At 44.7% G+C, this 22,116-nt stretch overlaps 2 protein-coding genes across 7 annotated transcripts in view; both read left to right on the top strand.

Moving 5' to 3' along the window:
• The window catches only part of DCAF6 (DDB1 and CUL4 associated factor 6), an 80,000-nt gene that overhangs the window by 36,570 nt on the left and 21,314 nt on the right, over positions 1–22,116 (top strand). For 4 of the 6 annotated variants that reach the window (XM_061628035.1, XM_061628037.1, XM_061628040.1 and 1 more), the window contains exon 11: positions 15,966–16,133. The exons of the other annotated variants lie outside the window; for them this stretch is intronic. In XM_061628035.1, the coding sequence (XP_061484019.1) occupies positions 15,966–16,133 (168 nt within the window). The remainder of the gene's footprint in view (positions 1–15,965; positions 16,134–22,116) is intronic. 6 annotated transcript variants of the gene reach the window in all.
• Positions 1,442–19,369, top strand: LOC133385311 (uncharacterized). Its single transcript, XM_061628043.1, has 3 exons — positions 1,442–3,421; positions 4,140–4,289; positions 19,301–19,369. Exon 1 carries the CDS (start codon positions 1,580–1,582, stop codon positions 2,600–2,602), a length of 1,023 nt encoding a protein of 340 aa, XP_061484027.1. The 5' UTR covers positions 1,442–1,579; the 3' UTR covers positions 2,603–3,421; positions 4,140–4,289; positions 19,301–19,369.

The raw sequence follows: 22,116 nt of genomic DNA on the forward strand, positions 1-22,116 counted from the left end.
GGACGAATGGTCCCACCCCTTACAGGCACGCCGATTTAATAACATTGCGGACAGACTCTATCCTTTGGCCCCGGACTTTTCTACCAGACTGGCTGTCCCTGGCATCGACGAGCCTATTTCCAGTTTAGTTTCCAGGTCCCTCTTGCCGACGGAGGGGAACTCTCATCTAAAGGATGCCACTGAACGGAGACTGGATTTTGCTTTATGCAAGACCCATGAGGCCATCGCCTTTTCTATGCGTGCATCCACATCTGCCTCTATTTTCACCAGGGCAGCGATGATGTGGTTAGACGACCTCATCGAGGACCACAATCCAGATCCTGCCTCCCTGCGCAGATTGCTACTAAAATTGCGTAAAACAGCTGCTTTCGTGTCCGATGCCACCTTGGACGCGAATCAACTAGCAGCACGCGCCTTGGCGGCGCAGGTCGTTGCCAGACGGACCCTCTGCTTCGTCACTGGCAGGCTGACTCTACTGCCAGGGTTAATCTTTCACGAGCACCTTATGCAGGCTCATTACTTTTCGGGGAAGAGGCATTAAGGGCAGTGCTTGTCGACCCTAAGGACACTCGAAAGCCTGTCTTGGCCACCGTCAAAAATGTCGAGCACAGACCCTTTAGGCGTTTCGCTTCATACCGCACGTCTCAGCCCTTTCGGGGAACGCGGCCCGCGGGATGAGGCCGCGACTTCCCAGCATTTGATTTCCGCTCCACCAGAGGAGGCTGGAATAGACGTTTCCCCAGTAGAGGTCAGTACCAGGGCCGCAGAGGCTACTCAACGTCCTCATACAGGGGAGGGTCTCGCCAACGCAGACAATACTAAGGCAATACCAGTTGGGGGCAGATTGCTTCTATTTGCCGAACTTTGGCTACCTCTGACTCAGGTCCCATGGATCAGAGACCTCTTTTGTTATGGATATGCAATTGAGTTTTGGGCAATACCTCCAAACAATTTTCATCCCTCCCCTTGTCCCAGGGCACTAGACAGGCGGTGCATCATGCAGACTGCGATACATCACCTTTTGGACATAGAGGCGATAGAGCCAGTCCCCACTGCAGAGAGGTCGGAAGGGGTGTACTCCCTCCTATTTGCTGTGCCCAAACGCGATCTCTCATGGAGGGCGGTTTTGAACCTCAAGTTCATTAACCGTTTCGTAAAGTATCGCAGGTTCAAAATGGAATCCCTCCACTCCATTATAGACAGCCTGCAAGAAGGTGACTTCCTTGCCTCTATCGACCTAAAGGAAGCGTATCTCCATGTCCCTATTTGCATAGCTCACAGAAAATTCCTTCGTTTTGCCTTTGGCTCCCAGCACTTCCAATATCGAGCAATGCCGTTCGGACTCTCGTCCGCCCCGAGAGTATTTACCAAGGTGCTACTTACCCTAGTGGCTTACCTCAGGCTTCAAGGGGTCCATATCTACCCTTATCTGGACGATCTTCTAATACGCGCGAGGTATAGGGAGCTTACTCATCGTCATCTAACCCTCACGCTCCATGTCTTACAGGCCCACGGCTGGCTAGTCAACTTCGACAAAAGCCATCTACAACCAACCCAACGCCTGCAGCATCTAGGGGCAATGTTAGACACACTGCAAGCGACTGTGTTCCTGTCCCCAGATCGCATCACCGCTATCACAGACATCGCAAGGTCTCTGATGCACAAAACATCTGCAGATGTCATGCTTCTAGCCAGGGCTCTCGGAATGTTGGTGTCCACCATCCATATTGTGCCATGGGCTCGGGCACATACGCACCAGCTACAGTGGGCCCTGTTGCCGTTCCAACATGACATTGCGAACTCAAACCATCGAGCAATCCCCCTGAGTCCCACTCTGCGCTTGTCATTCCGCTGGTGGACAAAGGTACAACATCTCGCCCAAGGCACTCCGTTCAGAGAACCCCACCGGACTGTCATTACCACCGATGCCAGTCTCCTTGGTTGGGGAGCCCACTGCAACTCCCAGTTCATTCAGGGAGTTTGGGACACAGCAGAGCAAGCTCAAAACATCAACTGGCTGGAACTAAAGGCTGTCCACTTAGCTCTGCTTCATTTTCAGTCTCTCTTCCTCTTGGATCATGTCCTCATTCGAACGGACAACACGTGTGCCAAATCTCATTTAAACAGACAGGGAGGCACCAGGTCCAGGCCTCTACAGAACCTAGCTTCCCTCATATTCGACTGGGCAGAACAACATCTGCAATCCCTCAAAGCAGAACATCTCAGAGGAATTTTGAATGTCACAGCAGACTGGCTCAGCAGACAACAAGTCTTGTCGGGAGAATGGAAACTTCATCCGACTGTGTTCCATCTTCTCCAGCGTCGATTCGGCCCCTTCTCAATCGACCTGTTTGCTTCCAGTCGCAATTGCCAGCTACCCAGGTACTTTGCTCAATACCTGGACACGACAGCGGAAGCGGTGGATGCTCTGTCACTGCCGTGGCCGGAGGGCCTATTATACGCCTTCCCTCCAATACCACTATTAGCCAAAACCTTGCGGAAGGCACGTCGCGAGAAGGCACAGCTGGTTCTGATAGCACCATTTTGGCCCCGTCAACCGTGGTTCTCGGATCTCCTTGCACTGTCGGTGACGGATCCCTGACCACTTCCAGTCAGGCCAGATCTCTTATCACAAGGTCCAGTATGGCATCAGGACCCCAAGTGGCTCAACCTAACAGCGTGGCTTTTGAACGGGGACATTTGAGATCGGCTGGCCTGTCAGACGCTGTTATTGACATTATTTTGGCCTCGAGAAGACCATCCACCACTCATATATACCAACATACTTGGGTAGCGTTCTCCAGGTGGTGTCAGTCCCAACACATCGATCCTTCCAAGGCTATAGTACAACAAGTGCTGCAATATCTTCATAGGGGCCCCATGCTGGGACTTAGACCCAACACATTGCGTCTACATGCGTCCACTCTGTCGTCCATTCTTTCAGTATCTTCCACTGATGCCCCTATTGCCTCACATCCGTTTATCAAACGCTTCCTCAGAGGCACTGCTCTACGCTCGCCGGCTGTAGCTCACCGTTTTCCATCATGGAGTTTGTCAAAGGTTCTGCAGGCCTTACAACATCCTCCGTTTGAGCCACTCAGGACTGTGCCTTTACGTCTGTTGTCTTTCAAGGTCCTGTTCCTGATTGCAATTACATCGGCGAGAAGAGTCTCGGAACTGGGCTCATTGTCTTCTGCTCGCCACCTCTGTGTCTTTCACAGGATTCTGTTGTGCTGAAAACTGATCCTTCCTTCCGTCCCAAGGTCAATTCAGTTTTCCACTGCAACCAGGACATTGTTCTACCTTCATTTTGTCCGAATCCTACTCATCCTCTCGAGAAGGCTTGGCATTCGTTGGATGTTCGGAGGGCTCTCAAGACCTACCTGTCCAGGACCCAGGATATACGACAGACTGAGTCTTTGTTTGTATCCTTTCATCCAGGGTCTATGGGGCATAAAGTAGCTAATTCCACCTTATCCCGCTGGTTGCGTGCATGTATTACCTTAGCCTATGAGTCCCTTAAGATTCCAGTTCCGCCTAGTATAACAGCTCATTCCACTAGATCAGCAGCCACTTCAGCTGCTTTTGCTACTAATGCTCCTGTTGCCGATATTTGTAGAGCTGCTGTTTGGTCTACTCCACACTCGTTTATAAGGCATTATAAAATAGATCGTTATGCCTCTGCCGATGCCTCATTTGGCAGACGAGTTTTGCAACAGGTTCTTAATGAAGATTAGCATGTGGGTGGTCCCTCCCTGTTATGGGCTGCTTTGGTACATCCAGCATGATGGCATTCCTCCTATGGAAAATGGACCATTGGTCTCACCTGAAGGGTGATTTTCATAGGAGGAATCCCATCATGACCCTCCCAGTTGGAGGATAACTACATAATTTTTGGGATGGTCTATATATTACAATTTTGTCATTATATTATATTATATTATATTATATTATATTATATTATATTATATTATATTATATTATATTATATTATATTATATTATATTACATTTTAATTTTCTAGTGAAGTCAAGACTTCTATTACTGTTTTCGCTAGGTTAGCGTCAGATATTATGAATGTTACTATTATGTTATGTTCTTGCTGGTAGGCCCATTGGCCTTTTTTCCTGCATGTTTAGATATATCTCTTTGGACTCGCTGTGAATGAACTGGAGAGTGGGAGGGGCCTGACGCCCTGGTCTTGACTTCAGAAACATTCTTGCCTTCGGACGATAGGACAAGCTATAATCCAGCATGATGGGATTCCTCCTATGAAAATCACCCTTCAGGTGAGACCAATGGTCCATTTTCTCCAAATAACATCCACTCACCGATCAACTGGTATCGCTCATGATGTCACCTGATGGATGGGAGGAGAGGGTTAAATTCTGCCTTGGCTGCACATGACTGTTCCAGCAGAGAACAGGTGCATGCAGCCAAGGCAGCAGGATTTAACAGCTGCCCAACTGATGAGAAGGGGTTAAATCCTGCTCAGTTCAGCAAGATTCCATGCAAACCCTTCCTGACTTAGGAAGGGGTTTGCACAGGAGTCCCTTCTAAAAGGAAGTTTTTTCCTTCATTTTAGCAAGGGATTCTGATGTAAGCCCCTACCTGATTTGGGAGGGAGTTTGCATCAGAATCTTGTTAAAACCAAGGACTTTCAAAGAGCTCCTTGTTGCTGTTTGAAGTCCCAGCAATCACAGCTTCAAAGTACAGCACCCGTTATGTCATAGTGACATCAGTTGTTTGACAGATGGGCCTGTCACCTTTGTCCTGCAAGAGGTGAGGTGATAAAAATCTGGCCAGAAAAGGTCCCCACTCCTGATATAAATAGAAAATACTGTTCCCTGTCCCACCCAGCATTTTCTACTTAATTGAATTGGGCTTTTCTACTTATAAATGTGTGCCAACTTTCCTATGCTAGGATTGCCATATCCTTTAGCAGTAGGAGGTGTACATATTATCAAAAGTAGGAGTTCACAGTAGACCTATTTCCCTTTAGAAATTGAGTGGCATATGCACAGAATATGGAACCTCTGTTTGTGCTATTTGGATTACTGGGAACCCGTCCTTCAAACACATGGCTTGGCTTTTTTTCTCAGCCTCTGTATGCTTTCATCAGAGTACACATGCACCATTTTTCAGTGAACCGGCTATATGTGATTTGGCAGTCATGGATGGCTGAAAGCAGATATAAAACTGCAACTTTACTATGTAGGGATGTACAGTTCTAGAGAATGGGAAAGAAGTGAAACTTCTAAAGTAAGTACTATAGGGAAATGGACTTCAAGAACATAACTTACACCTCACAAGAAGTAAAGGGATGAATGGCAGTAGAGCTCAGTTCATTTCATTAGGCTGCTTCACACATGACATTCTGTTTTATACTGTCATTCCATTGTTTGATTATATATTTAACTGTAAATTGTGTTAAATTGTTATGCGCCACTTTCAGGACAGAAAGATGGTGAAGGTTTTTTTTTTTAAAGTAAATCCTGCATACAGAGCACTACTGCATAGGGGAACCTGTACAAATGTGTTTGGAAGCTGCTCCACATAGGGTATTTCTGTGCAGGAAAAATGACATGTATGAAGGTGCCCTGGAATTCATGTAATAAAGCTCTACAACTACTTGAAGCCCTACGCTTTCCAGAAATGAAACTAAGAACAGTCTGAGAGCAACTTTATATTTAATAAGCTGGACAAACACTAATGAACACAGGAGGTCTAAAGAGCCATGCTCCATTGTTGCCACATTTCTCAAATATATTCTATACTTAGTAGCACTAGCATTTTCCATATGAGGCCGGCCATCACTGCGGGTATTAGCTCCACCTATCGTGCGAAGGCAAGAATGTCTTTGAAGTCAAGACTAGGGGCGTCAAGCCCCTCCCACTCTCCAGTTCATTCTTGCCTTCATATGAACAAGATTGAGATTTCTATAGCGTAGCATTTAGCTAAGTCTTTTGTGTTTGTTTGTGTATTTGTTTGATAGGGTGTGGAGGTATTGTTACTTGTGTGTCTCCCAAGTGCTTTCCTTCCCTCTGTCTTGTGTTTAACACTGTTTACTCGATTCCTGGGGAATTTCCTTGGGGGGGTTTCTCCCTTGCCCGGGCCGTTTATTTCCCCTGTTGTTTGCCTGGCGGCTCTTAGAGAGACCGCTGCTGCGGTTCTCCACGTTTTTGGCCGTTTGAGTTATTTTCTCCCCGGGTTCTGCCGCATCCCTCGGGAGCCTGCGGCTGCGACTCTGCTGTAGCGGCTTTTCTCTGTTGGGCTGCCTTGAGCCGCGCTCCGTGGCGTCCTTAGGGAGACCGCGGCTGCGGTTCTCTCTACTCTCAGGCGGGAGCTTGTAGCTGCGGCTCCCTGCGTTATCCCACCACCTGTTTTGAGCCTTCCCGACCCACGTTTTTTGGCCGCTTGAGTCAATACCTTCCTGGGTTTTGCCGCGCTCCTCGGGAGCCTGCGGCTGCAGCTCTCCTATAGCGGCTTTATCCTTGGGCTGAGCCTCGCTCCGTGGCTTTAAACTCCCCGCCGCGAAGAGCTCTGCAGGCGGCAGCTGCGGCTGCTTTTCTTCTGCTGCCTTACCCGTTACAACATTCTCCTGGCCGTCCCCTGCTTGGGTTTTTTTCAGAGCCGCGAGTGTGTTTATCGGCCCCACGGCTGCTGCTGTGAGACTGTGCTGGGCAGCCCCTCCCCCAGTTCGCTGGTACAAGTCCGCCGTTGCTCCTTTTTCATCTCCGCCATTTTTTGATCATATTTTCCCGCTCTTTTTACGGGCGCCATTTTGTTCGTCCCTTTTTTCCCCGCCTTTTCTGTTACCCTCTCCTGTATTAACCAAGGGGGATCTGCCTTGCAAGGGCTCCCTGTATGTGTGTTGCAGATAGGACCCTATAACTATACTAGGGTTTCTTTTCCACACGACTACTGCTGCTGCTCATTGCAACTGTCTGCTCTACAACTACTTGAACCTATACTTCTGTGGCTGTATCATCAAGGCTGAGGCTCTGATCTCAGTTGCTGGACTGTACATTCTGCCCCATTCGTGGCCGTGTGCTGAGGCTCTTTATTCTGTGCACAAGCTCTTGGACTGTACATTCTGCCCCCTCCGTGGCCGTGTACCAAGCCTGAACTAGTCTGCATTATATTGACGCTGTTACCATCGTACATTCTGCCCCCTCTGTGGCCATGTACCAAGCCTGAACTAGTCTGCATTATATTGACGCTGTTACCATCGTACATTCTGCCCCCTCTGTGGCCGTGTACCAAGTCTGAAGTCTAGTCTGCATTATATTCACGCTGTTACCATCGTACATTCTGCCCCCTCTGTGGCCGTGTACTTAGCCATCTGCCAGTGCATTCTACCCCCTCTGTGGTCGTGTACTGTGCCTGTTCGGGTCTCTACATTCTGCCCCCGCTGTGGCCGTGTACTTCACCCATAGTGAATATAAGATGGCGGAACAGCCAGACATGTCTCAGACAGCCAAGCCACAACCATCTAAGGCAACTAAGACTAAGCATGCCAAATCACTGGCTAAGACTAAACATCTTTCCAGCCACAGCAAACCGAAGCGTCCACGCTATGCTTCTGTTCCGAACCCCACCTCAGCAGTCCAGGAACAGCTAACGGATATCTTTCATTCCCCCGCTGCTTCTTCCGATGAGGAGGACTTTGCTGGCTTTCCTACTCAGCCAACACTTAACCAGCCTCCTCCCATATTGCCGCCCAGGGCTTATACTATGTCACAGCCCACTGAGCCACCTACTCAGGCACAACCATCTGCTTCAACGGGGCTGCAGCTGTCTCATGAGTTTCTTTCACAACTTCAGGGCATGCTGTCATTTTTTACTCAAATGCAGTCACCACCACAAGTCCCCGCCATACCTCAACACACTATGGACCAATATGTAGGTCATGAGGCAAATCCTTCCTGCTCCCCAAATCCTTTTGACGTAGCGAGAGGCAGATGTGTTGATGACACTTCATATGGGGAGGAGTCACCCTTTGCTGATCATGCTGAAGGAGACGAATGGAGTGACTCTTCGGAACATGAGGAGGATACATCGTATCGCTTGTTTAATGCCTCAGATTATCAACCTCTAGCTCGCAGGGTGGTTAACACCCTTGGTCTCCAAGCTGCGCCCCCAACAGCTGCCGCTCCAGCTATTAAAGGAGCCAGGGTTCTCAAATCTCCTGCACCTACTGAGCATTACATCCCGGTGCCGGATCCCATCGCTAAACTGGCCACCGAAGAATGGTCTCATCCATTCCAAACTCGCCACTTCAAGAACCTGGCTGACAAACTTTACTCTCTAGCTCCTGACTTTGCCACCAAGCTGGCCGTTCCCGGCATAGACGAGCCGATCGCTAGCCTAGTTTCACGATCTCTTTTGCCTAGGGAAGGAGAATCCCAACTAAAGGATGCTACTGAGCGAAGATTAGACTTCGCTCTCCGCAAAAATCATGAGGCCACTGCTTTCTCCATGCGAGCCTCCGCATCAGCTTCCGTCTTCTCCAGGGCAGCAATGATGTGGCTGGATGATCTTCTAGAGGACCCTAACCCTGATCCTGCTTCTCTCAGAAGGTCACTGATAAAATTGTGCAAGACAGCAGCATTTGTAGCTGATGCTACTTTGGATGCCACTCAACTGGGGGCACGAGCCATGACGGCTCAGATAGTCGCCCGATGGACCCTCTGGCTTCGCCACTGGCAAGCTGACTCTACGGCCAGAGTGAATCTCTCCAGGGCACCTTACTCCGGATCATTGCTCTTCGGCGAGGAAGCTCTAAAGGCAGTGCTGGTTGATCCCAAAGACGCTCACAAACCGGTTTTGGCCACTGTCAAGAACATCGATCGTAGGCCTTTCAGGCGATTTCCCTCCTTCCGCAATAACCAGCCCTTTCGGAACGTGGCCAGGAGGACGAGGCCGCGACTTCCGATCCTATGACTCCAGTCCCTTCAGGGGAACCTGGAACCGACGTTTCCAGGGCAGAGGTCAGTACCAAGGGCGCAGAGGTACCTCATCGTCCTCATATAGGGGAGGGTCTCGCCAGCGCAAACAGTACTAATGCACCACCGGTTGGGGGCAGACTGCTTATGTTTGGAGACCAGTGGCTGCATCTGACTAAGGTCGCCTGGATCAGGGACCTGTTTTCTTCTGGCTATGCAATAGAGTTTTGGGTGACCCCACCAGACAAATTCCATCTATCCCCTTGCCCCAGGGCGCTGACCAGGCACAGCATCATGCAGACAGCTATACATCACCTGTTGGACATAGCGGCGATAGAGCCAGTCCCTACATCAGAGAGGTCGGAAGGGGTGTACTCCCTCCTATTTACTGTGCCCAAACGAGATTTGTCATGGAGGGCAGTATTGGACCTCAAATTCGTCAACCATTTTGTAACATACCGCAGATTCAAAATGGAATCCCTCCACTCCATTACTGAAAGCCTGCAAGAAGGAGACTTCCTGGTTTCTATCGACCTAAAGGAAGCGTATCTCCATGTGCCCATTTGCATAGCCCACAGAAAGTTCCTTCGGTTTGCTTTTGGCCCCCAGCATTTTCAATATAGAGCGATGCCGTTCGGTCTCTCCTCGGCTCCGCGAGTATTTACCAAGGTGCTTCTCACCTTAGTGGCTTACCTCCGGATTCAAGGGGTCCATCTCTACCCATATCTGGACGATATTTTAATATGGGCAAGCTCTGAGGAGCTAGCTCATCGTCATTTAACGCTCACCCTCAATGTTTTGCAGGCCTACGGTTGGCTTGTCAACTTCGACAAAAGCCATCTTCAACCGACCCAATGCCTACTACATCTAGGGGCGATGTTGGACACCCTGCAGGCGATGTTGTTTCTGTCTCCAGATCGCATCACGGCCATCACAAACATCGCGAGGTCCTTGATGCAACAAACAACCGCAGACGTCATGCTTCTAGCCAGGGCGCTCGGAATGTTCATCTCTACCATCCATATTGTGCCATGGGCTCGAGCCCACTCTCGCCACCTTCAGTGGGCTCTGTTGCCTTTTCAACAGGACATTGCCAACTCCAATCATCGCACCGTTCCTCTGAGCCCCGCACTGCGCCTTTCATTCCGCTGGTGGACGAGGGTCCAACATCTTTCCAGGGGCACTCCGTTCAGAGAACCTCGCAGGACTGTTGTTACTACGGATGCCAGTCTCATCGGTTGGGGAGCACACTGCAACTCCCAGTAAGTTCAGGGGGTTTGGTCCACAGCAGAGCAGACCCAGAGCATCAATTGGCTGGAGCTCAAGGAGGTCCACTTAGCTCTACTTCATTTTCAGTCTCTGTTCCCTTTGGACCATGTCCTCATTCGAACGGACAACACGTGTGTAAAATCACATTTGAACAGACAGGGGGGCACCAGGTCCCGTCCTCTGCAGGACCTAGCTTCCCTCATCTTCGTCTGGGCAGAACAACATCTACAGTCCCTAAAAGCAGAGAATCTCAGAGGGATTTGGAATGCGACAGCAGACTGGCTCAGCAGACAACAGGTCTTTCTGGGAGAATGGAAACTTCATCTGTCCATTTTCCATCGTCTCCAGCGTCGGTTCGGCGTCTTTTCAATCGACCTGTTTGCTTCCCATCGCAATTATCAGCTTCCCAGGTACTTTGCCCGATACCTGGACACAACAGTGGAAGCAGTGGATGCTCTGTCAATACCGTGGCCAGACGGTCTTTTGTACGCCTTCCCTCCCATACCGCTGTTAGCCAAAACCTTGCGGAAGGCGCGGAGCGAGAGGGCACAGTTGGTTCTGATAGCACCATATTGGCCGCGCCGACCGTGGTTCTCGGATCTTCTTGCAATGTCGGTGATGGATCCTTGGACACTTCCAGTCAGGCCAGATCTTCTATCCCAGGGTCCAGTATGGCATCAGGACCCCACTTGGCTCAATCTAACAGCGTGGCTTTTGAACGGGGACATTTGAGGTCGGCTGGCCTGTCTGACGCTGTTATTGATATTATCTTAGCCTCGAGATGACCATCTACCACCCGTATTTATCAACATACTTGGGTGGCTTTCTCCAAGTGGTGCCAGTCTCACCACTGCGATCCATCCCAGGCCACTATGCATCAGGTGCTGCAATATCTCCATAGCGGCTTTATGATGGGACTCAGACCCAACACTCTACGTCGACATGCGTCCACTCTGTCGTCCATCCTTTCAGTGTCCTCCACTGGTGCCCCTATTTCCTCACATCCGTTCATTAAACGCTTCCTCAGAGGCACTGCTTTACGTTTACCGGCTGTAATCCACCGTTTTCCCTCATGGAGTCTGTCCAAGGTCCTACAAGCTTTACAACGCCCACTGTTTGAACCCCTTAGGACTGTGCTTTACGTCTACTGTCCTTCAAGGTCTTGTTCCTGGTCGCCATCACTTCTGCCAGACGAGTTTCGGAACTGGGCGCATTGTCTTCTGCCCGCCATCTCTGTGTCTTTCACAAGGACTCTGTTGTGCTGAAAACTGATCCTTCCTTCCGTCCCAAGGTCAACTCAGTTTTCCATTGCAATCAGGACATTGTACTCCCTTCGTTTTGCCCGAACCCCACTCATCCTCTAGAGAAGGCTTGGCATTCGTTGGATGTTCGGAGGGCTCTCAAGACCTACCTGTCTAGGACCCAGGAGATTTGACGAATGGAGTCTATGTTTGTACCCTTTCATCCAAGGTCTATGGGGCATAAAGTAGCCAATTCTACCTTATCCCGCTGGTTAAGGGCATGTATTACCTTAGCATATGAGTCCCTTAAGCTGCCAGTTCCAGCTAGTATAACAGCTCATTCTACTAGGTCAGCTGCCACTTCGGCTGCTTTTGCTACTAATGCTCCTGTTGCTGATATTTGCAGGGCTGCTGTTTGGTCTACCCCTCACTCGTTTATAAGGCATTATAAAATAGATCGTTATGCCTCTGCCGATGCCTCTTTTGGCAGGCGAGTGTTGCAACAGGTTCTTAATGAAGATTAGCATGTGGGTGGTCCCTCCCTGTTATGGGCTGCTTTGGTACATCCCGCAGTGATGGCCGGCCTCCTATGGAAAATGGACCATTGGTCTCACCTGAAGGGTGATTTTCATATGAGGACGGCCATCACGACCATCCCAGTTGGAGGATGCATAGATTTTTTACTAAACTGTTACATATTATTGTTACGCTATTGCATTTAAAGTTACTAGTGAAGTCAAGACTGCTAGTTCTGTTATTTCGCTATGTTAGAGTCATGTTATTATGCATGTTATTTTCCTGCTGGCAGGCCTGTTGGCCCTGTTCTTGTATTTTTAGATATTTCTCTATAGACTCACTGCGAATGAACTGGAGAGTGGGAGGGGCTTGACGCCCCTAGTCTTGACTTCAAAGACATTCTTGCCTTCGCACGATAGGTGGAGCTAATACCCGCAGTGATGGCCGTCCTCATATGAAAATCACCCTTCAGGTGAGACCAATGGTCCATTTTTGAGGCATTCTAGTTGCTGGCCACTATTCCACTGATAAAGCCTTTTCATTTATGATGGATGAATATCAAGTCAGGAGCTGCAATTTTGGCAGGGTCTGGAGCTATAATATACTCATGGTTAATTAATAAGCAAGTATCTGTTATCTAACCATTTTTTTAAATGCTAGGAGTTCCTTCTTGCACACCCCATTCAATCTGAATTATTTTGATAGGTTGAAAACCACCTTGTCCAAAGAGCTACTTGGGCTCATAGAAAAGGTTTGCCCTACCCACCCTAGTGGAATTTGGAGCCTCTTTGAGTAAATGACTCCTATGTTGTATCACAGATTGCTTTTGAAACTGTGCTCCTCAGTTTCAAAAGCAATATGTTCCATAATATTTCTCCTGGGGAAAAACACAAGTCCGAAACTCCTCTGGACTCATGGAACTAATTTTGTGGTTCTTTGAAGCCTGATCCTGGGTCTCTTAAGATCTTTCAAAGGAAAGATGTTTATACAGTCAAAATGTAAAAAGTTGTAACTATGTTTATTTTATTTATTTATTATTTGATTTATATCCCGCCCTTCCTCCCAGCAGGAGCTCAGGGTGGCAAATCAATTTTAAGCAAATCAATTATAGAATTGCTTTCCCTTCAGATGTTCAAAAGGATTAATTTTAGATTTTTTCTACAATTGCTTTACATGCTAAGAGTCCTTCATCACTTTAAAATAATACTTATTCAGCTATAATATGAAGTTACTCCAGATTGACATCATATTTGTAAATGTTGAGAGTTGTACACAGAGTTAAATAACTCTGATAGTAGCTACTGTGTATTCAAGGCACCTTTATTCACCCAAGATACACTGATGAGATCTTTTGTGTTCAAGTGCTTTTATGCAGTACATTGTATTTGCATGTAACACTAAACCCAAGCAAAGGTTCTAGCACTCCCTCCCCCCACTTTCTTCTGCATGGACAAGAGGAAATCTTTGCCAGAGTTCAGTTTTACTTTTAGAGAATCTCTACTTATCATGTTCAAACCAGAGATCCAACTGGTTTAATAAGCCAGCTCCATAACCCATTGTTTGAAGTTGGCTTATTATGAAGCTGACCAGAGTTTGGTTTAAAACAGGACCTCTGGTTCAAACATAATTTAAGCAGAAATTCCTTAAAAATAAAAATAAGCTTTGACAAAGTCCTACTTTTGGACAAGCGGGAAGGTGGGAGTACAAAATATGTTTTGCTCAGGCTCATTCATGTAGAGCTAGAACATGTTGTGTGTGAATTCGGCTGCTGTCTCTTGACAAGAGTTGCTGTGTGAACCAAATAATGTAAAGCAACTGATTGTATATAATTTCTACTTGACTTACTACATTTGCAGGTGATACACATTATTGTAACTGGAAATTTTTTATGGTTTTTCTTTTCCCATGCTATGTATGAGCGTGTCTTTTGAGCCACTTTACTCTCATGAAAAAGCACATCTTGCAAATACCTTCCAAACAGTTAGGCCACAATAATAGTAAATGGATATTGTCTTTTACTGTGTTGTGGCTGTTATAGCCAAACATTTTCTTAGGCAATGTAGTCCAAACAACAGAACAATTAAATATTTAAACCAGTTTAAATGTAATTCCTACCATTTCAGCTTAAATGGGCTGTTACTTAGAGACTTATTATATGTAACAACTCTAACAGTTGTTAGAGCAACTAGTTATAGTATAGTAAGCTTTCCTAATTAACAGTACATATATTCACATTTCACTAGCAAAGACAATAATGCTGGGAAAAACAGAAGGGAGGAGAAAAAGAGGAAGGCCAAACAAGAGATGGATTGATTCCATAAAGGAAGCCACAGACCTGAACTTACAAGATCTGAACAGGGTGGTTCATGACAGATGTTATTGGAGGTCACTGATTCATAGGGTCACCATAAGTCGTAATTGACTTGAAGGCACATAACCACCACCACCACATATTTAGATTAAATCAAACACCAGTTGATCTTCTCCACTTATGAAAATATTCTTAAAATTAGTAACTTTAAAAGGGAGGACTCTACGGGAGTCTGCAAGTAAAGCTCTGACTTGCATAATGCCGGTTTGTTTCTGAAAGTCTGCTGCTACTTTTTAGTAGCCTTTGGTAACAACCTGTTTCTTACATCTTAAAGAAGTAAATGTCCTATCACTTACAAATATTGGGTTGTGTCACGTGGTGAATTTGCCTTAGTGGAAAGGGCTTTTGCTTGTGCAAGTTAAGGCACTCAATTTTTGCACCCCCCCCATAAAACTGCTCCTGAAGACTGAGTGATCCTCCTGAACAGAATGGGGTATGGCTTAGAGGGAGGTAGCAGTTGGGGTTGTGATTGGTCAGAATTAGGTGCTGCAACTTATGCAAGCAGAAGTGATTTACAATAAGGTGAAGCCATTGTTAGATACAAACAATTTTCTACAGTATTTGTCTGTCTTTGAATCACTTTACATTATCCCCATTATCTCCCCACTCTGAGATAGTCTTCATGTAAGGAAATGTTTATATATTTTAATGTGAAGAATGGTGGAAGTAGATTTTATTTTTGCTGCAGGTACATGGATTGGACTGCTGATCCAATCAGAAGTTGTCCATTCTAAGTATGTGCACTATGAAAAAAAGATGCCCGGCTTTACAGCGTTCTGCTAATACAGCGGTTGTAAATTGCAGAAAGGCCCTGCTCCTACGGCGCTTGTTTCGCTTTTACGGTGGTTTTTGCTTGTCGTGCGCCATTATCTTCAAAGCATTCCACTTTACAGCGGGGGTCCGGAACGTAGCCTGCTGTATGAGTGGGGCCCTACTGTATTACAATATACACAGATCTTTATACTTCAGGGTCCCCTCTTTCTGTATGGGTGGAATAATAAAACAACCCTCATCCAAAATTCTGAGTAAAAGTCTCCTTCCAAGTCTCAACTGTGTTTTGTCATACTCATTTTCTATTTGCTACACTTTTTTTTTACTCACATAATAGGGAACATGTGGCCACATTTTTTATTACAATCTTTGTATTAGGATTTGTAAACTGACTCCAGTGGAAAGAGTCACTTTTTAAGAACTGTGCTGGTCAGGCTTCTGTTCTGTCTCCTCCCTAATATCATGTTGGTTAATTTAAACGAAGACTTTAAGAGAAGGTGCCATCTATTGAATAAGAGTACTATAGGAAAGCTTCATGTGTATATGTTTCATATCATCATGCTTTTTGATACATTATTTTTCAATTAATTGGTTAAATAGTTGGGCAATAGGTAGAGATGTGAAGCATGAATAATAAACTTCATAATGCCTATGATTTAGAAAGGAAGTAACCAAATGAAACACATTATGTTTTCCTACTGAATATTAGTAGCCTTTTTTAAAAAAAAGAAATTTGCTGCTTTTATTTCTCTGCTCAATATCTATTACCTCACTCTTTAGTCTTTATGTTCTTTTTATCCTATGTTCTATGCCTGTTTCTTTTTACACCCTTTTTTTCCTGTCTGTCAGAATTAATGGCGCCTGAGTTAGCTATACTCCGTAGGGGTCTGCAGCGGCTGAGGCTTAAGAAGGCTGAACAGCAGAGACAGCGAGAGCTAGCTGAGGGTTCAGCACAACAGTCCTCCAGTTCTGATCAGTCTTCCCCTAAGGGCTCCTCACAGGACCCTCAGCCTACAGGTTGTCATTTGTCAAGGTTTATTAAGCAGCTGGTGTAGTTACATAGTTTGTGCTGCTATTGTTTGCTCAGATGCTTCCCCTGATGAACAAAATAGTGAATGCAGTTGCTTCTTGCCTGTTCTTTGCATTTGATGGTGTTTAATCATCACAGTGTTATAAAGTAACTAATATTTGGCTGAATTTTTCCTTACTTCCTTAACAATTTTGTTAAGTATAGTTCCTGTAGGGATAAAATCTGATCAATAAGATGGACTGCTTCACTACACACATTTGTAGAATTAATGGCCTTTTATTCCAGGATGATGCACTGAAAGACAATTAACTGACTCTGCCACTCACCAATATCTAACTTGGTTTAAGCCACTTCCTATAATGGAAATCCCATGCTTTGCCCTCGTTGCAAACCATATTAGCAGCTTTCTTGGAAAAGGTAAACAATTTTACCTGAAACGAAGTCTTACTTTAAGCAGCTCTTTCACATCAACTAGAATATAGAGGCCTTTCTTCAGATGGAGTAATGCATGATTTTTATAAATCCTTGGTTGGACCTCCTTGAATTTTGTTTGGATGCTGAATAATAGCTGAAAATAATTTTGCCGTACTTGTTTGTGGGGGCTGATGCATCTTAGCTTCTTTTTACACTTTGCTATGTATGACACATAACCTAGTTTAAGCTAGATAGCATTATTGTGGAATATAATGACTTCCATTTTTATCAATATTTATTTAATAATATATAATTAATAAATAAATTTTGAGGGGCATCAACCAAAATTCTTAACAAACTCATTCTTCTCCCAGTCAAAATATATTTTCACATAACTTTCTTAGTGATCTGGTTCATACTCTGCCCCTGCATGTAGATTTTATATGCAGCGAGTATGCAGAATAGAAGCAAGCCTTTCCACGTTTGCCTCTCACTGTCTTGCATCATATGCAGCACCTGAAGTTTAAAACACTAAATATTTGAACTCTTAATATAAGAAGATCCTGTGCACACAATTGTGTGTTATGAAAGTGTATGGACAGATTGATTGTCTTCCTCTGTAGATTTTTATGCATGTAGACTCACAAGATTTTTATGCATTTAGGCTTAATGGGGAAGTGTTTGTGAGGTTAAGGTTTGCTGCGCACCCCACTGAGCCTAAAACCTACACATTAGGAACATATGCAAATAATCATGCAGTGTGATCCTAAGTGTATGAACTCAAAAGTAAGCCCCATTGAACTCTGTGGGACTTGCTTCCAAGCAAGTATGTTTTGAATTGCAGCCTTATTGCCTTATATTGGAATTATTGTGAATAATTTGTTCACAGTTGTGTGTGAATGTGATCTTAGCTTCACCATGTCCTTGCTCATACAGATTTATACCTGAAGTCCATTTAATATATTGCCTGAAGGATTTGGCTAAAATTGATTGTAAATCAGGTGCACTTGCTCTAGAATTGCTGGTCTGCTTGAGGCTGGACTACTTGTGCAATGTCCTATCCTAGAATAAAAAGATACATTTGGATGCACTTGATGGGAGTAATTTATACTTGGATCGTGTGATTTTGGATATGGAAGCACAATCATCAGTTTCTCTATAAATGATGGGAAATGAGTCCAGGTTGCAGTTGGGCAGGTTTGATGACTTGCAAGTTGGTAAGATAGCAAAACAACTCACAGTGCCTTGCAAAAGTACTGACCCCTGACCAATGCTCTCATATTACTGGATTACAAATGGTACATTGTAATTTCATTCTGTATATTTTATTTTGAAACACTGAAACTCAACATCAATTATTATAAGGTAACAATGGTTTGTAAGAAACATAACCTGAAACATCTTGTATTCAACCCCCACACATTAATATTCTGTCTGATATGTTCTGTGTATAGATTAAACAAATGGAATGATAAATACACCCCGTCTCAAACCCTTTGTGATTGGGGACCAGTCCGTTTCTCCATGTTCGGTCCTTACAGTAGCCTCTTGTCCAGAATATAGGTTACGCATCAGGACACTCAGATGCTGTGGCACCCCCATTTCTTTCAGAGCATTCCGTAGTTTTTCATGATCTACACAGTCAAAGGCTTTGCTGTAATCTATAAAGCACAGGATGATTGTCTTCTGAAATTCCTTGCTCTGTTCCATTATCCAGCGTATATTTGCGATATGATCTCTGATGCCTCTTCCCTTTCTAAATCCATCTTGGACATCTGGCATTTCTTGCTCCATGTATGATAAGAGCTTTTGTTGTAGAAACTTGAGCATTACTTTACTTGCATGGGATATTAAGGCAATAGTTCGATAATTATTGCATTCCCTGGTATCCTATTTCTTTGGAATTGGGATGTATATGGAACTCTGAAATTCCTTGGTCCATTCCATTAACCAACGTATGTTTGCAATATGATCTCTGGTGCCTCTTCCCTTTCTAAATCCAGCTTGGACATCTGGCATTTCTCACTCCATGTATGGTAAAAGCCTCTGTTGTAGTATCTTGAGCTTACTTGCATCCCTGCAGCATGATGCTGCCACCACCATACTTCACTGTAGGGATTGTGCGTCTTGAGACATGGGCAGTGTTAGGTTTGCTGCACAGACAGCGCTTTGAGTTTGGGGCAAAAAGCTTTATCTTGGTCTCATCTCACCACAAAACCTTTTCCCACATTGCAGCTGGATCACTCTCATGCCTTTTGGCAAACTCCAGACGTGCTTTCAGATGGTGTTCTTTGAGTAACGTCTTGCCATCCTCCCATATAGGCCAGTATTATGCAGAGCTCTTGATTGATTGATTGATTGATTGGTTTATTTATTTATTTATTATATTCCATCCTTCCTCCCAGCAGGAGCCCAGGGTGGCAATGATATGGTTGACTGGTGAACCATTACTCCACTTGCAGCCACTGAACTCTGTAGCTCCTTCAAAGTGATTGTTGGCCTGTCTGTGGCTTCTCTCACAAGTCTCCTTCTTGTTGAGCACTGTGTGTTGATGGATGGCACTTTCTTGGCAGTGCCTGGGTGGTCTGATGCAGCTTCCACTTCCTGATTTGATCCAACTGTGCTCACTGGGATATCCAAACACTTGGATATTATTTTGTACTCTTTTCCTAATCTATGCATTTGTATTACAGTATCTCTCACTTCTGTAGAATGCTCTTTCGTCTTCATTTTCCTTCAGATCCACAGTCTGACCAGTGATCCTTCAGCAGTGGAGTTTTTATCCTGACAATGTGACAGCAGCTTTAATGGTTCACAGGTGGAGGCAATGGTAAGGTAATTATGTCAGTTTCTTTCATCTGTGTAAACTGGAAGCTTCCACAGTGCAGGGGTTGAATACTTATGCAAGTAACATGTTTCAGTTTTTTGTGTCTTACAAACATTTCCCAACATAAAACCAATGTCACCTTACAATAATTGATGTTGAGTTTCAGTGTTTCAAAATAAAATATCATACAGAACGAAATTACAATGTACCACTTGTAATTCAGTAACATGAGAGCATTGGTCAGGGGTCTGAGTACTTCTGCAAGGCACTGTATGTACCACTGCAATGCAACCCTGTGAATGGTATATACTACCCACCATCACTTACAAGTACTCAGTACTTTAGATCTTGTTTTGTGAAAAGAGAAACAAAGCTCTTGAACAAGACCCTCTGGTGCAATTCACAACCAGTGGAAGAAAGCTACCTTTGCAGAACTACTTGCAGCTGTGTTAAAAACAAGGCCTCGATGCGCAAGATATAGCTTAGCTTAGAAAATTACCTTGGAGCAGCCACACCAACAAACCTTGGGTTCTGTGTATCAGTCCTAAGTGTTCATGGAGTTTTGTGGGCAACAAGTTGTTGTGCTAAGACAGAAGATGCTTCTTTTCTTTGCAAAGCTAACTGCTTGCATAGTCCTACAGTAGTTACAGTGGGCGTGTGCATCAATAAAACCTTCAGCTACTTTGTATATATATCAGAAGTTGGTTGTGATTGTTTCTGGTATTTTGTTTGTGGTATTGCTATTTAAACACAGGCATTTTTATCAACCATCTTCCTTTATCTTGCATGATTTTGCTCTTACAATTTTTTTTGGCCTTTTTATCATTTTTGTTTATTTTGCATAATACAAGAAAACTATTGAAAAAAGTTTTAAATTTCCTCCAAATTGCTGGTTTGCTTTGAAGATCTGTTTTTTCTCAGGGTAGACTGAAAGAAATACACTATTACTGTCAATCTACTAATAAGAAAATGAAAACAATGCCTACCTTTCCATTATAATCCATGTAAAGGTTATTAAAAATGTTTTTTGTTTGCACACTTACCTGAGAATATGTTTAATTGAACTTCTGAGTAGTTGTGTCTGGAACAGTGTTGTAACAATACTTTTTTAAAAGTCCTTATGGGGTTATTCAGAATTAAACCTGATAGCATATACAAAGCTGAATAACCTATATTATAGATAAATCCTCAGTGCATTATGAGAGACTTCATAGAGAGACAAAGGCACAAGCAGGTTGTCCAGGCAGGCAGCAAGGTGTAGGTGTACAGAGTAGAGCCTGACATGTGCAGCAGCAGCAATTTCTCATTTATGAGCAATAGAAGGCAAGGTTTCCAAAACACTCGGGGACAAACTAGATGTGAAGTGCAGTCATGTGTATTTTATCCACATGTACTGTTCACACACAAAATGCAATGGATATGCTGTTTACATGAGAAGAAGCATAGACTGTGCTTCCTCCTCTACCTAACCTTGTGGCTCTCCATTACGTTGAACAATTTTCTCTCACTCCCTCTCACTTCTGGTATTGGAGCAAGACTGAGAGATAATTGGTTAAATCACCATAGTACAGCAAGGTGAGGTGAGCTGGTTTTACTCCCTTTTCGACAAGCTACTTTTCATTATGGTTATGGTATATTTCCACATATCAGTTACTGGGAATCACAAGTGGAGAGAGTGCTGTTGCCGTTAGGTCCTGCTCGAAAACTGGCCAGAGGCATCTGGTTGGCCACTGTGAGAACAGAATGCTGAACTAGATGAGTCTTTGGTCTCTCTGTGTGTTCTTTACAGTTATTGAACAAACTGGGTGAAAGGGAAAGTTTCAATAGGAAATGTTACTCCAAGTTACTATTAATGATTGGTTCCACCCCACCCATGATCTTCTATCTCCCAAAATGCATGTAGCTGTTCCACCAACCTCACAGAAATAAATCTTTCTCACCAACAATTCTGTGCCATGTAAATTATATGTAACATATATTGGTGCGCAGTCCATATGGCATTTCTGCCAGGCAACCCAAGAGTACCCACACCTGTTGTATCTGCAACTTTCAGTGGTTTTGAACAGTGTGACTGAGAGATGGCACAATGGGAAAGTGTTTGTGCATGTGGGTATGGGGACATTGGTAATAAAATAATGCTCATATTCTGGACCGCAGTAATAAAGACAGCAAAATATATGCGGAAGAGGGAAAGGAATGCTGCTGAAGAAAAGATATGATGAGAATAAATGTACTAGCCAGTCATCACAGGCAAGAGCAGCCTGCAGATTCTAAGTAGGAAAGTCTTTAATTATACAATCTCCTCAGGATAGCCATCCAGAACTAACAGGGCAGCACATGTGATATCACTTTGTCAGCAGCAGGGCAAGGCAGAGCAGTTTGGGATAGCATCCAGAGTCCCTTAGCAAAGGTGGAGGTGGGGGGAGAACAATATAAACCATGGCATGAATTTATGCTTGGAACACAAACATGGATTAACTTCTAAATTATGGTTAGTACAGAACATATTTAGCATGATTTGAATTGAGCCATTGTGTGACACAGATTAAAGAGCCAGAACTGTGTGCACCAGGTGATGTCCTACATGCAGCCTAATGCAAAAGCATCCAAATTTTATACATTGTGCTCAATTGTGTGGCTCATATGTGTGTAATGGAAGAAATTGTTACATTTTTCTATTTAGCTAGAGTTCCTCAGAGCACCATTTGTGATCTTTAGTCTTTAGAATT

This window comes from Rhineura floridana, chromosome 5 (genome assembly GCF_030035675.1).
Source record: "Rhineura floridana isolate rRhiFlo1 chromosome 5, rRhiFlo1.hap2, whole genome shotgun sequence".
NCBI classification, from domain to species: Eukaryota; Metazoa; Chordata; class Lepidosauria; order Squamata; family Rhineuridae; genus Rhineura; species Rhineura floridana.